This window comes from Falco rusticolus, chromosome 2 (genome assembly GCF_015220075.1).
Source record: "Falco rusticolus isolate bFalRus1 chromosome 2, bFalRus1.pri, whole genome shotgun sequence".
NCBI classification, from domain to species: domain Eukaryota; kingdom Metazoa; phylum Chordata; class Aves; order Falconiformes; family Falconidae; genus Falco; species Falco rusticolus.
The window spans coordinates 34,035,537-34,050,029 of NC_051188.1; the positions used below are offsets into that span (position 1 = coordinate 34,035,537).

A 14,493-nucleotide genomic window follows, 5' to 3' on the forward strand; every position below is an offset into this window, starting at 1 on the left:
CCTTATCACCACCCTCTACTTTAAAAGCACTTATCCCTAGAAAAGCTGGGATGGCAATTTATATAGTCAGTTTCTTGCCAATATTATGGGATTTTAAATGGTTAACCATCATGTAGTAAAAGGCGATTAACAAAATAAATTGGAGCATTTGGCTTTGAAGTTTTATCTCTAAAGGGAATGTTGAATTGTGGGGGTTTTTTTCTGAAAAATACAGAGGATAATGTTTTGTGCAGAATAAATTCTAGACCAACTCGTCAGATGGTGCAGTTTGCTATGCTTTATATAACTTATTAATGTGACTGATTATGGTTATAAGGTGCATAAGGAGGAGGAACTAATTGGATTATATAACTTCCTGGAAAAAAAAGTTGTTATTAATTATTTTTTATTTTAAGTTTGCCATGTCTGGCCGGTTTAATTTAGAAAAATAACAGTTAATCATACTCAGCCATTTTGTGCTTCACCTGTTCTGGTGTTGTTTTCATGGATCAGGGAAGCAGCAGCACTGAGAGAGGAGAGAGAAAATTCGTGCTTAGATGCCCTGTGCCCTAGTCTGAATAGGGAGCATGGAAGTGTGCATATTTATAGATCGATAATGGTGCTAAATAACCAGTTCAGAAGTTATTTTACAACATTTCGAAGCGCAGTAGCATTTGGCTTGTATGTTTGGTGAAACTCTAGTGTTTGTGGCACAAGCCAAGTGGGTCAGGTAGAAGAACGCAGGCAAAGACACGTGAGGTGCTGCAGCCCTGCACAAACCCAGCATCTTCGGTGATAATTTGTGATGTTACAAAGAAATCCAAAAGAGTAGTTAGGTGGAAACTGTGTTCGTAGTGTTAACCCATGAGGATTTTGATTTGACAAGATGCCAGTTGTAAAAAAAACCTAACAAGTACTGTTTCAGTTACTTTATAAAGAAATTATTCACTGCTGCAGGTAGCATCTGGTTAAAAAGAGCAAGGGTTTTTTCATGTAGCTCCCCAATGAGATAGTTTTCTTTACAAATTTTAAAGCCTTACTTAAGAAAATGAAGGGTGTTGTGTAGATCTCTTGAAATACCTGTTCTTAAACTCTGTTCCAGTGGTAGTTAACAATCAGCATAGAGCTGACACTAAAAAGCAATCACCTAAATTTAACAGCCAGCTCTTCTGCAAAAGGGGGCTCTGCCCAAGTTTAGCGGATCTCTTTCTACTTTTAGCAACATTAGATTTCTTCCGTTGTTATTTTGAGGCTCTGCAGTCCCTGGTTTTGTCTATAGTGAAACCAGCAGTGAATTTAAACACAGCTGTGACTAGCACAGCCCTTATCTTGGCCTGGGCAATGACTCCTGTGGTCTGCTCTTGGGGGGCAGCTGACCACCGGGGAAGCAATGGGAGCAGGATGGGATCACCAAAAGCAGTGTAAAGCTTTCAAAAAAGGTGCTAGGCAGGAGTAGGGAAAGCAGGACTTTGGACTGAGGTGGGGAGCTGCTAGCATGAGGCATAGTTTCTTTCTCCACCAGGTGAGAAGAACAGAAAGCTGTGTTTGGGCAAGCCTCGTCCTAACGGTGAGTGCTGATTCATAGCAAACCTGGATTCGCAGTATCTGGGCTGGTATTGACGTGCAGGTACAGAGGCTTACATTTGTGGCTTGCTCAGATAAACAAGAACTTGTAGAGTACCCTGGGAAAGAAATGAAGTTACTTTTGAGTGCAGTTTTCCCTTTCCCTCCCCTTATTTTTTTCTTTCTCCTCCCTGCCTTTTGCCTCCTTTTTTTCCTTTCCCGCTCTTTTTTTTCCCCTCGCTCCTCTCCCGCTCTTTTTTTTCCCCTCGCTCCTCTCCCGCTCTTTTTTTTCCCCTCGCTCCTCTCCCGCTCTTTTTTTTCCTCCTCTCCTCTCCTCACGCTCTTTGCTTTCCCCCTCTCCTCTCCTCACGCTCTTTGCTTTCCCCTCTCTCCTCTCCTCACGCTCTTTTATAACTCTTATTTACCTCTTTTTTTTTTTTAATAAGTGTCTACCTATTGAAGATAACATTTGAAATCTGATGCTTCTCAGAAATTGCTTCCATCACCACCATTCTTTTGGCTCTAACTTTTCCAAAGTGTAACAAATAAAGCGTTTCATCCCAGTTCTTAAATTTGTGACTGCATCATAAATGCCAGTGGTTAGAATACTTTTCTGCAATGTTAAGAGAGAAACTAAAATAACAGACACCAGCTTGCCTTTGGTGGTTGAGTTGGTTATCTCCGAGCACTTTCTCAAGCTGGGTGATGTGAATTAGCATCTTGCTGCTAGTGGGACAGAGAGGTGCTGCTCCATCTCCTCTGTGGTGCCCCACACCTTGTTTGTGTTAGCTCTTATGTTCTTGTAATTCAACTTGCTAATCCAGGAATACACTAAAAAGTTCTTTTCAGCCATTTTATAAAGCTGAATTGTCTTGCTGCATGATCAAATAATGTGAAGTCTGGCTTGTGTTAGGTGACAGGAGTTTGGATCATGAACCAGGGGCAGAGATGGGAGGAAGAACCACAGCCCTTGTTTTTTCAGCAACAGGCAAATACTAATTTGGCTCAAACCACCTTGTGAAGTCATCTTCTAAGAGGCTTGAAGGGTGTTAGTAAAAGCATTAATGTGGTTAAGAAACTTATTATTGTCGTTCTGTGTCTGTGGATAGATAGATAGTTGGCACTCCTGATGTTTTTTGTGAGCATCTGATTATATTAATTTCTATGTTTATGTTAATTTATATGACTATTCTAAGTTCCTTTCATTAGTCCTGGATATGAATGGTCGACTTCTAGCCACAGTGATGTAAGGCTGGTGACCTCTGCCTCACCTGCCATTATTCAGAGTGAAGAATTGACTCTGCTCCGTCACCTCAGTGCATGAAAGCAAGCGGGCAGGTTTGCTCCTCATACAGCTCTTGCCAGGTGAAAAGCAAACAGAAGCTGCACCCTCCTCCTTGCCCGCAGCACCAAGAGCCAGGGGGTAGCACTGCTGGCTTTTAAATTGTATGTGGCAGCGTAAACCAGCCCCGCTCAATAGCTTTGGCTGAGCTGGATCATGGCAGGTTACCTTCCTGTCCATTTCAACAACGTCAGAACTGATGACAGATGGCTTTGGCGGTGCTATGTGTCTGTAATTAGTGACGTCCTTATTGTGGTCTTCATTATGCTGGTAGATGATAGGGAAAGTTCCCATCCAGATAAAGCTTAGAATCAGAAGCAATCAAGTCAGCACTGCCAGGCCAAGCGCGAGCATGCCTGCAGACTGCGTGGGCTGCACTTGGTTCAGTCTCCTGCGCTGGGCAGGCATTCCTTAGGGATACTGTTTGACTTCTGGGGCTGATGCTGAGCTCCAGAGCCTGAAGCTGCACAACAAAAGCATCAGCGGTTTGCTGTCTCATCTTGCTTTATGGCCTCCCAAGCTAGGACCTTAGTCCATACTCACTACCTCCCCTTTTCTTCTCATGCTGTCCTCCTCTCCAGCTCTGTGCTTCTAATTTCTTAAACTTTTTTGAAGATGTCAGCCAGAAGGCATAGAGCCTTAACTGTCTGAATGTCTGTGCAAGACATGGGGTGGGGGGGGCCTTGTAGACAACAGGGTGAGTTGCTGTGTTGGTCAGGTGTTCCCAACACCCGTCTACTTTATTAAGTCTTAGCCTGGGCCTCTGATGCTTGGGACATGGTAGGACTAAGGTCAAGAAAAAAATCTAGAAGGTAAGGAGGCTTTCTCCTGAGCTCCATGTGCTGCCTGTAAATCACAGCTGGATGGAGGAGGTGAGGCTGATGCATGAATATCTGCATTCATCTTTGCCATCTCCTAATGATACGATTGCTGAAACTGTAAACATTTGGGGTGAAACTGTTTTGGGGTTTTTTGGTTGGTTGTTTTTTTTAGTTGTATGATTGTTTAGTGCTAGTGAGCTGAGCGCTTTGTTGTTACCGTGATAGTTAGATTATTTTTTTTTTTTTAGGTATAGAAATTCTGGCATAAATCTTTTGGTTTTAAGCAAAGAAGTGTTCTAATAGTGTTGTGCTTTATGGTGCATTTTTGCTAGCTGTGTCAGTGTGTCTCCTTTCTTTTTTTTCTTTCTTTCTTTTTCTTTGGTGACTGCCCCACCCAAAATTCCTCAAAGCTAAACAGGGAGGGGGGGTGTGAAAGCTGACTCATTACCAGACTGAGAAAGTAACTGAGGTTCATTAGTGTCCTGGGGAGGGGAATACTGATGCAGCCCTTTGTACTGCTTAGATAGGTGCAAGTGAGTTCCACAATGTAGCTTCAAATTCCTGTCAAAGGATAAGGAAGCCTGGCCCGTGCATTTCCATCTAAGAGAGAGGAATTTCTAAAAGAATGTGTTAAATAGTTCTAAAGGTTTATGGTACCAGGTGCTGGAACTATCATCTAATTTACTTGTCACTACAATTACTTTCAAAAAATTTCTCTTGTAAGCTACTCCTCCAGTCAAAGCAATATTATCTTCTTGGACAGACATTATTATGCAAAATGATACTTTTGGGGATTTTTTTTAATGTGTAGCTTCAGATGACCTTCATTATATATTAACGTTCAAGACCTTTGGATTTTTCTAATGACCACCCTCACCCTCGTGAGACTGATGAGGAATTGTTTAGTAGTCAAACTTTTTTCGAATTTTGCCAGCCACCCTGTATTGCTTTTTGTGTTTTACGTTTGCTTTCCAGTGTTTTCCTGGAGCCTGCACTGTTAGCCCTACCTGTAATTCCCATGTATTTAAATAGTTTAGGATTCATAGTTTAGGTCATAGAAGTCATGGAATGTTTTCTTATCCGTACTCCAGGCTAAATGACAGGATATTTTTGGTGAGCATCTCTTAATTATGGGATTCACTTCCTTTGGACCACCATAAGAAGAAATTTGCAATATTGGGGTTTTTTTAAAGGATACTGTTTGGAATATTGTTTGTGGTAGTGATATTTCTTAGGGTTCATGGGTGTTGTGTTTTACTGCATGTGCTTGATAAGCAGAGAGAATGGTTAGAAAGATGAGGCAGAAATGAAGTGTTTGTGTTGGTTTGGGGTTTCTTTTTTTTTAATACAGACAGTCTGAAAAAAGTAGTGTATTAAATAAATTTTTGCAGTGTTCATTTTCTCCGCAGCTAACCTGTTACGACTCATCTAGTGGAAGACCGTGTTTTCCACTTCTTTTTTTCTAGAAATTAAATAAGAATAAATATTGTGTTAAGTTTTAAGTCCAGTTTGTAGCTTGTTAAGAATTAATTTTTCTCTCTTGCTTTTAGTTGAAGCATCTTGTCATAATGGAGATGAAACAATGGAAACTATTGAGGCTGCTGAAGCACTTCTCAATATGGACTCCCCTGGTCCTATGTTGGATGAAAAAAGAATAAGTAAGTTTTTTATGAAAGCAAATCCAATCTATATTTGCCTTGTTTATTTGTGAAAGAAGGAGGGGTTCAGTGCAGCATGGTTGCATGGAATAGGTAAGATTATTTTGCTTCCAGGTAGCCTTTACTTACACAGTTTGGATATCAGAAATCCAGTGTTGTATTGCAATGAAGGATTTCATTGCCATGTCAAGTTGAACAGGTAAGGTAAGAATCAAAATTTACAGAGGCAAAATTTACAGAGGCAAGGTATGAATGAAGTTGGGGTGTTTAGATTGCAGTGTTTTGTTTGGCTGATTAGTCTGTTTATATTGCCAAGTTAAAAGAATACATACATCTGTAGATTGCCTTAAATATGAATTAAAATGTGTGATCACCAAATAATTGTGCTTTTTAGAAGAGTGGGTTGTATTATTAAATTATTTTATTTTAATAGTGCTTCTGCGTGTGTAAAATGTTGTTGGTGCATATATTCTGTTATGAACTAGCCTTCTCTCCCATGAAGGCCTTAAGTGCCATAGTTTTACTTTATTCTGTTTAAAGTTTTGCTGTTAAAAAAAAACAAAACAAACAAAAAACCCCCAAAAAACCCAAAAAGTCAAACACAAAAAAACCCCAACAAACTTCTAAATGTCCTTGTGTCTGTGTAAAAATATTCCTATTGTCTGTTTCCCTTAAGCAACGATGTTTGGTGCAACTGATGATGATGATATGGTGGCTCCTATTACACATGTGTCAGTCACACTTGATGGGATCCCCGAGGTGGTGGAAGTTCACCAAGCCCCAGACCCCTATGCCGAATCACCAGAGACTCCAGAATTTGAACAACCAAAGAAGAAAAAAGGTAAGATGCTACTGGAGAACAGTGGCGTGGAGTAGGAGAGCCGTGGGGTGGCATCCTCGCTTCCCCTGCGGGTGACTGGAACCATTTTGAACTCAGCTAGAAATACAGAGGAAGCATTTTCTTACTGGGTAGTGGGAGCACAGATGCTGGTGCTTAGATACTAGTTTTGGGCAGGTAGCAATGATGGCTTATCCCATAGGAAACAGGAATCTCTGCTTGTGCCTATTTATAGTTTCTTCTTACAAGCAAAATTGCAATACAAGCTATAGAGCTTTTGTTTCTGTGAATCCTGAAGTACTTTAGTTGGCTCTTGTTTAGATTCGGTTAAAGATACTTGGTCTGTTCAGAATATGGGATGAGAATGAGGAGGGGTTTTTAGCTTTTGTTAAATACGAGCAGTTTAATTTTATGGTTTTTTAAATAGTTGCGTGCTTATAGTAAGTGTTAGTCCCACATGCGGTAGATAGCATTTACAGTGATGTTCCATTGGAGTCAGTGCTGTGCTAAAGAGTAAAGAACCGGTTTTAATCAGACTTTCTGCTCCTGTTTTCCCATCATGCTTCAGCATGGATCCCATCAGAGGTCCTGAAGCTGATGTCTACAGAGAAGGGAGTCGTGATGCGGTGCAGGCAGCTGTAAAATGTTGTTGCAACAAATCTAAAAGAAAAAAAAAAAAAAACAAAACACCACCACCCCAAAAAAAAAGAGAAACCAAGAGAGTGAATTTTCTGGAACTAATCCTAGGGCTGTATCAGAGGATGAGGACTTGACAGGTTCCCTTGCGAAACAAAAGCCTTTCAGAGCACGGCTCCTGCTGCCCAGCCATATTCCTGCTGAGTGAGAGTGCATTTTTCTGCTACTTTTGTTGCTACTTCATAATGCGGAGAGTCATTATCTGTGAGAGACGGCATATGGGCCTGTGGAGATCTTAGGGAAGTCTTCTGAGCCCCATGTGCGTCACCGGGTCTGGTAGGGATGGGTGTGGGTTGGGAAGTCTCAGATTCCTATAAGAAAGCTGAACTGAAACCACTGTGGAGGAGAGCTTTACCAGCAGCTGCCCTGAGAGTGCTGCTGGGGAAACTACCGTGCTGTGTGCACTACTGTGAGATAACCAACCGTAAGAGGATTTTAAACTGTTTTTTTGGTTTTGTTCTTTTCTTTTCTTCTTCTTTTTAATGTTGGCTGCTATGTAGGTCAAAACAAGGAGCCACCGTTTGCCAGACATTTAACCTCTTTGGCTTGATGCTTTCATATACCCTCTTCTGTGTTGTGCTTCTGCTTACTCCCACTCCTTCCTCCTCCCTAGCTGTAGGTTAGAAAACCAGTTGCTTCACAGCAAACATGTGTGCTTGTTTTTGGCAGTTACACCACACAGAAAAAATACTAGAAAAGATGCATCAGCTTACTGTTTCATTAACTACTGGTTTTCAATGAAGTTGAGACTTCACAAGGTAGATGTTATGGTCTGAGTGATGTTGAAGTGTTACTTCAAAGTCAGGGATTTGTTAGGCTTTGGTGTACAACAACTGCTGCAAAATGTTACTAATTTTGTAGGGTACTTCAGGATGAGGTGCAGTGTGGTGTGGTGTTCTTTTATTATTTTTTTTAAGTGCAGTGTGTTTCGCTTCCTTTGGTCAGTTTTGCCCTATCCATACCACTCATGAATTATATAGACTTCTAGCGTATATAACCCATCAACTAAACTTTCATTGTTTCATTGTGCTAAGTCATAAGGGCATTTCTTTAATTGTGCAGAGCATTGCCAGCTGAGCCAGAACAGCACTGCCAAGTAGAAATCCGCTAAGAATGTGGTCTGCAGAAGTGATGGGGTGGTTTCACTTCTTTTTCCTTGCAAGCCTTACTGCTGCAGCAGGAGAGTCGTATCCACCCATCTGCTCAAACCCATGTTCAGCTTCGTGTTTGTATTCATGAATGTCAGAAAGACAGGAAAAGCAAAGGGATGTCAGAGAAAGAAACTTGGAATTTTGCTATACTAATATCTTTGGTCTCATATTTGCTTTGGGAAGTGTATGGCAGTACGTGGTCACATAAGTTATATACACGTTATATTTTAGATATATACTGTTTATTGTAGTTTTACATTTTACATTGTTTTTTTAAACAAAACCCACTGAAAACAGTGCAAGAAAATGTATTGAACTTTTTCTGGTGAGGTATAAAATATTGAGCATCTCGCTGTCTAAATATCACATTAATTTGTAGCATGAATTTCTGATCTGAAGTGGTTTTGCAGCCATGGAAAGTGGAAATATCAATTATAAATCCAATTAGCTATACAAAATTATTTTAGCCCCACATAAGGCTTAGCTTTTGCACATTCTTCATACTTCCTCTTTGTCAAATTCTCTCCTAAAAAGGAGTTCAGCAATGTACTCTGAAAATCAACAAATTCATGCTCTATTGAACCAAAGGAGGAAGTGTGCTAACACTTAATGTGCTTTCAGAAAATACCTTCCTCTCAACAAAGGAAACATATATGTCACTGTTAAGTGGGGGTTTTTTTGATGGTATCAGTAAGTGCTTGGAGATTATAGCTCACAGTGTAGTCTAAAACCATCATCTAAAGTATCTCTAGCCCAGATACAAAGCTTCAATACCTTGCTTCAATACCTTTCTGTAAACAAGTTTCATGTTCTTCACTGATTTACAATTTTGGATGGGTGTCTGGTAGAGGATTGTCCAAATAGGATGTCCTGAATTAGCGTAGTCTGAATCTGAAGTAAGAGAGCCTAGAATTGCTGTAGCATTAGTATTCATATTTAATAAATTAGAAGTGCATAAATCACATGTGATCAGTATATATGTTTCCTGAAGCTGACTAGCAGTAGTTCAGTCATGACCTAATTTTGCTCTCATCTGCTTCATTTTCTTTTAAGACCTGATCTCATTTGAACAGAAGGTGATTAATGACATCAAAATGACACTCCTCACTCCTTAATGGTGTACATTTACACCTGTACAAGAGAGGAAACAAGATGAGCACCCAGCAGGGTCTTCCCGTGACACAACTCTAAGGGGAGGAAAGCACTTAGCCAGTTACCCTGAGGAACTTCCTGTGCAGTAGAAGCTGATCTATACAAGAGTTGACTTCATCTAGACATTTTAGGGAAGACAGAAGTTTCTGCAACCTGTAATGGTGAGCAGAAAAAAGCTGCTAAAAATGTACTCCAGTAGTTCTTTATCCTTTCATATGATTATAAGTGGAAAAAACCCAGTATTGTAGGATTTCCTCCCTCCCATCTTCACTCAAATCAAGGAAGACATTGCTGGCCAAAAAGATGGCTGAACTTTGTGTCCCATCTTCAGTCACTAATCCTGTCTGAGTGGAAGCAAGAAAATTGAAGGACTCCAGGCTTTACTAGAGTTTCTTCACTGTAGTGCTCTCAACTAGCTATCCCTCCTCCCCCGTGCCCTGTCAAAAAAATTAGAAAGAAAAAGGTGCAAAGGTGGACTTAGCAAGGCTGCTTATGTCAAAAGGTGAGTGCTCAAGCCAGTGTTTCTTATGCTTCTTTATAGATACTTGGAAATCTAGAACAAAGCAGACAGCACAGGCTGGCACTGAGCATTTTTTTCAGAGCCAGTGAAAAACCCTCGCTCTTAACTGCAGCAGAGCTGTTTCTGTAGTAAAACAGCCCCTGAAAACAAAACCAAAAATGGAACATCATAGTTTATGAGATTGCACAGGTCTATTGGTCTTGTCTGCTTAGAACATCGACTCTTTGGAAATTCAATAAATAGAGAAAAAGAAAAATATTTTTCTTTAGATCTTTAATTATAACAATATCCTACTGGATTAGAAATATGTTTCTCCAAGTCCAGTGTTTGCTTGGTCTATTCTGCCTCTCAAAAGAGCAAAGATAGTATGTGAATAATGTAGGTATTGCCAATGTATTAAGGGATCACTGCAAAACCTGATAAGAGAAATTTTTATTTTACAAAAAAGGTCTGAAGGTTTCTGATGAATTGCACTACCTGTAAAAGCTGCCATTGTAGGGAATGAGAATTAATAAAGGGAATAGGTTCAAGGTTTTATATTGAAGAATACTTCAACATGACTTGTATTTTTCACTCCACTTATGTTTAGGTAGTTGATTTCTCCACATTTTCAGAGGAATGCTCTTCATTCTTCTGATTGGTTGTAACTAACTTTTTCCTTTCAGCCTTCCTCACCAGATGGAGCCACCATGCTTATGACTTAAAAACTAGTGTTTTTTCAGAGCCTGTTACTGGTTCTGCTGGTCTTAACATACAAACAAGTGATTTTCCTTTACCTGTAGCCACTCTTGAGAAAGATGTAAAAACCAGTAGGACTGAGAAATATTTTCTTCACGTGATAGTGTAGTTTGCTGCTGTAAGTGGAGACTTCCAATCTATTAACAAGCAGACAACCTTGTTTTATCCATAAATCTCATTTTGCTGATGAGTGAACAAGATAGTGCTCTGTATTTTATCTAGCTTTTCCTGTTTAAACTCTTGGCCACAAGAATTAATAGGTTATTCTTCTCATCTGTTTTAAATGCTCTTAAGAGTACCTAAAAAGCCACAGAAATTTCCAAGGTACATGGACTTTGGGAACACAAGCATAACCTCTACTAGTAGTACGCTAAGAGCATAGGCACTCCAATCCTGCTGAGAAATTGAAAAAGTTCAGTGTAGAACTGAACTCCTAAATAGAAATGGAATCCTCTCTGAACTGGGGAAACAAATCTCTTTCCTTTTTAGGTCCTTGTTCTTTTTTATTTCCTTTTTTTCTAAGCTGCAGTTACTGGTGTTTTATTTCAGGGAAGAAGCCAAAACCATCTCGTCCTGAGTCCCCTACTACAACTCCAAACATATCTGTGAAAAAGAAAAACAAAGATGGAAAGGGTAAGTCCAAGAGTTGTCACTGAAGTTTTTAAAAGAACATTATTTCTGAGAGACCTGTGAAAAGAAAAAGTTCGCAAGACATCTTGTGATGTAAAACCAGGCCTTATGCTCAGGGGTGGTTAACATCACATCTTAAGGCAAGTAAAAAATTTAGCACATGAGATTTCTTGGTGAAATACTCAGTTTCTTAGGAGAATAACATATTTGTCACTTCAATTGCAAGAGCTCTTGGAAACTCTTCAAGCCCCCACAGAGGCTGCTGTGTTTTGAGTGAAGTCTTGGGGAGCGCTTTTGCATTGTATTAGTGTTTCTTGGGCTGTGGTTGTTCTGACAGATGATCTTTGAAAACTTTTTCCATCTGTGTGTGTCTAATTCTGCATGAGGAGCTAATCAAGGCTGCCAGTTGGCAGCAGGAAGTACCAAGCCCTGAATTTTGAGGAAACTTATAACCCAGCTTGAAGACTTGGGCAGAAAACTTGGGGGTTTGATACTTCTTTCATTCCAGTGTGTTTAAAAGGAAGAAAGAAAATAAATGCCAAATAACTGATACAATAAATAATATCTATCAGATGGAACTGTTCAGTAGTGCTTGTCAGCTTTCTCAACAATTTCATTGCTTTGCTCTTGGGTCCAGCACCCACACCTGTCCCTGGGCTGGGTTTGAATGGCAGCCTGATGCCCTAGGTCTCACTAGGTTCTGCTGCGCTCAGTGGGAGCTGGAAATGAGCCTCCCTTGTGTCACCGCAAGTGCCTGCCCACACACCTAGGGACTGATGTGCTTGCATGTGTGCAATACTTGCCAGGACAGAAGTCCAGCCAAACCTGGAAGGTGGTGGCATAAGACTCTAGAAATCGGAAAAATCCCTACACTTTTTTTATTATTATTATTTTGAAGAGGTATTTTCGGCAATAACAGGAAAAAAAATTACTGCTGGCAAGTAATAAATATTTAACAGGTTGATGCTAGCAATTTTGAGTATGCATTTTTGCTTTCTTTTTATAAATTAAAATCTAATTTTTAAGTAAAAATGAAAGAAAAGTATCAGAGGAATCTCCAAGTAATGCTCAAATTAAATAATAGAAAATATTAAAGCAGCTAGCCAACAAATTAAAAGGCAGAAGAGTAATGTTTCTGTTGATGATAGCAAGGATGCACCATATTTCACATTTGTCCATTGTTACAAAATTGCTAATTCAGAAAGAATTAAAAAGGAGTGTGTTGCCTGAAACCACTGCCTGTTATGAAAAAATACAACAAAAGCATTTGTTTTGCATTTTGAGGAACATAGAGTTGAAGTAAAAGGGATATTAATATAACTGGCCATGGTAGGGAAGCAGCTACAAAATCATGAGTTGCCTGTCCCAGTAGCCACAATGTTCCCCTAAGCTAAAATGCCAAGGCTACTTGTGGGAGGTGATACTTTCATACAAGAAGTTTTTTCTTCCTTTCTCAGACTAAAACCATATCACTAAGAAGCTTGTGTACAGCTTCAGGTGTCCCAAAGAACATCAGACATCAAAAGCTTTAAAAGAAACAAGAAAAGGGTGTCATTATTTACACGAGTTTATATTGCTTAAATGTGCTTTTGAAAAAAAAGGATATGCAAATTTTTTAGTAGTTTTAAGTATTCACAATCTGTAACTTTAATACTATTTCTTTATAAGTGGTAAACACTGAACAGATGTGGTGGATTTCCATAGATAAGTGTTTGTGTCTGCTTGTTTGTAAAGTGAAATTTGGATATTGTCTACCAACAAGTGCAAATGCTTACTGGATTAAAAAAAATCCACCTTTTTCTGAACATTTTTCTTGAAGATTTGCCTGCCTCAGCATATGCCACTGATTGCCCCATATAAATCTAATTGTTAAAAGTAAGGATTTTGTTTAGCCTTTTAAAGGATCATAACGCTCACTCCATTCAGCAAAGTATTTAAGCAAGGGCTTAATTTCCAGCATTTTCAGAGGGTGGACCTGAGCATGTTCCTATTGGAGGTAAGGCAATAGTGACTGCCTCTGTAACTGGATTAGGCAGGAGGGAAGCATTCACATAGGTGACTAATGCTGTCTGACATTGGTGCTTGGAACAGGGTGACTGTAGGTTGACTGCTACCTGACTGTAGGTTACAGACAGTGGCTAGGGTGTTTGGGCACCCAGATTATAATAACAAACAAGAATCCCTCCCCATGCCCTTCCATCACTTTTTCCTAGTCTTGGTGGTTCATTACAGTGCATTTGTAAAGATACCAGCTTCTTAAATTTTAGATTATTTACATCATTAATTAAATATGATCAACTAATATTTTCTTTTCTTTCTGTGTCCTGAAATACTTTTATTTTAGGAAATACAATTTATCTCTGGGAGTTCTTACTAGCACTGCTCCAGGACAAAGCTACATGTCCTAAATATATCAAATGGACTCAAAGAGAGAAGGGCATTTTCAAACTGGTAGATTCCAAGGCTGTGTCCAGGTTGTGGGGAAAACACAAAAACAAACCTGACATGAATTATGAAACAATGGGTAGAGCTCTCAGGTATGTGCATTTTTAATAATAACTGGTTTTGTTGCCTCAGTGTTTGTGTGCGTTAAATGCCTCATCTAACTTGTATAACAACAGAAGAGAGTGAGTATTCTTGAAGTATGAATTTGGGAAATGAAGTTATTTCGGCAAAATAAGTAAGCTAACGAAAACTAACCCTTACAAACCTCAAACCCCAATCAGTCACCTTCAGTCTCAGCTCAGGTATTTTCAATGCTGCTGCAAAAACTCATCTTCACAGTCAGCCACGAAGTAAGAGACTGAAGATTCCAAGTGTGGCAAGCCTTTTACAGAAAATTTTAATCTCTCTTCCCCAAAACATCCAAAATTCAGGTGTATTAATGACATTATTTCTCCTTGTTGCAAATGATTCTGTTTCCAATGGAAGATGGAGTTTTAGAGTCCAGGTCTGCTTGTGCTTCTCTAAACTTGCATGTACAGACAGTTTTAAAATATCACATGCCTCTGCCTATTGGGCTGGAATTTTTCTCACACATAAGAGACTGCAAAGCAGGCAGACATCCATGAAACTTCAGTCTTACCTGCTGATTGATAATCATCCAACTGAGCAGCTATGCATTTATTTTCATTTCTATTCACCCCTCACCTCAGTGTGCATAATTTCAAATTGTCATATTAATTTTTAAATATAACATAAGTAGTGCTCTCCTATTCCCTTTGCTCTATTGTAGCTAAAATGTCTGCCTGTGCTCACTGGTGAGTAAGCATGAATTCAGGTAATGAAAGAACTGTATGAGTCAAGAATTGCGAGTTTCATGCAACCTTTAAAGAGTATGAATTGATGGCAGAGCTGCAAAGTCAGAGTTTTTATCTTTCTCCTCAGTTACCTGAGTTTGAAGTT

At 39.5% G+C, this 14,493-nt stretch overlaps 1 protein-coding gene across 6 annotated transcripts in view; it reads left to right on the forward strand.

The window, feature by feature from the left end:
* ELF1 (E74 like ETS transcription factor 1) overlaps positions 1-14,493 on the forward strand; it is a 92,191-nt gene that overhangs the window by 61,316 nt on the left and 16,382 nt on the right. For all 6 annotated transcript variants that reach the window (XM_037376248.1, XM_037376250.1, XM_037376247.1 and 3 more), the window contains 4 exons: positions 5,256-5,363; positions 6,040-6,204; positions 11,008-11,091; positions 13,433-13,625. In XM_037376248.1, the coding sequence (XP_037232145.1) occupies positions 5,256-5,363; positions 6,040-6,204; positions 11,008-11,091; positions 13,433-13,625 (550 nt within the window). The remainder of the gene's footprint in view (positions 1-5,255; positions 5,364-6,039; positions 6,205-11,007; positions 11,092-13,432; positions 13,626-14,493) is intronic.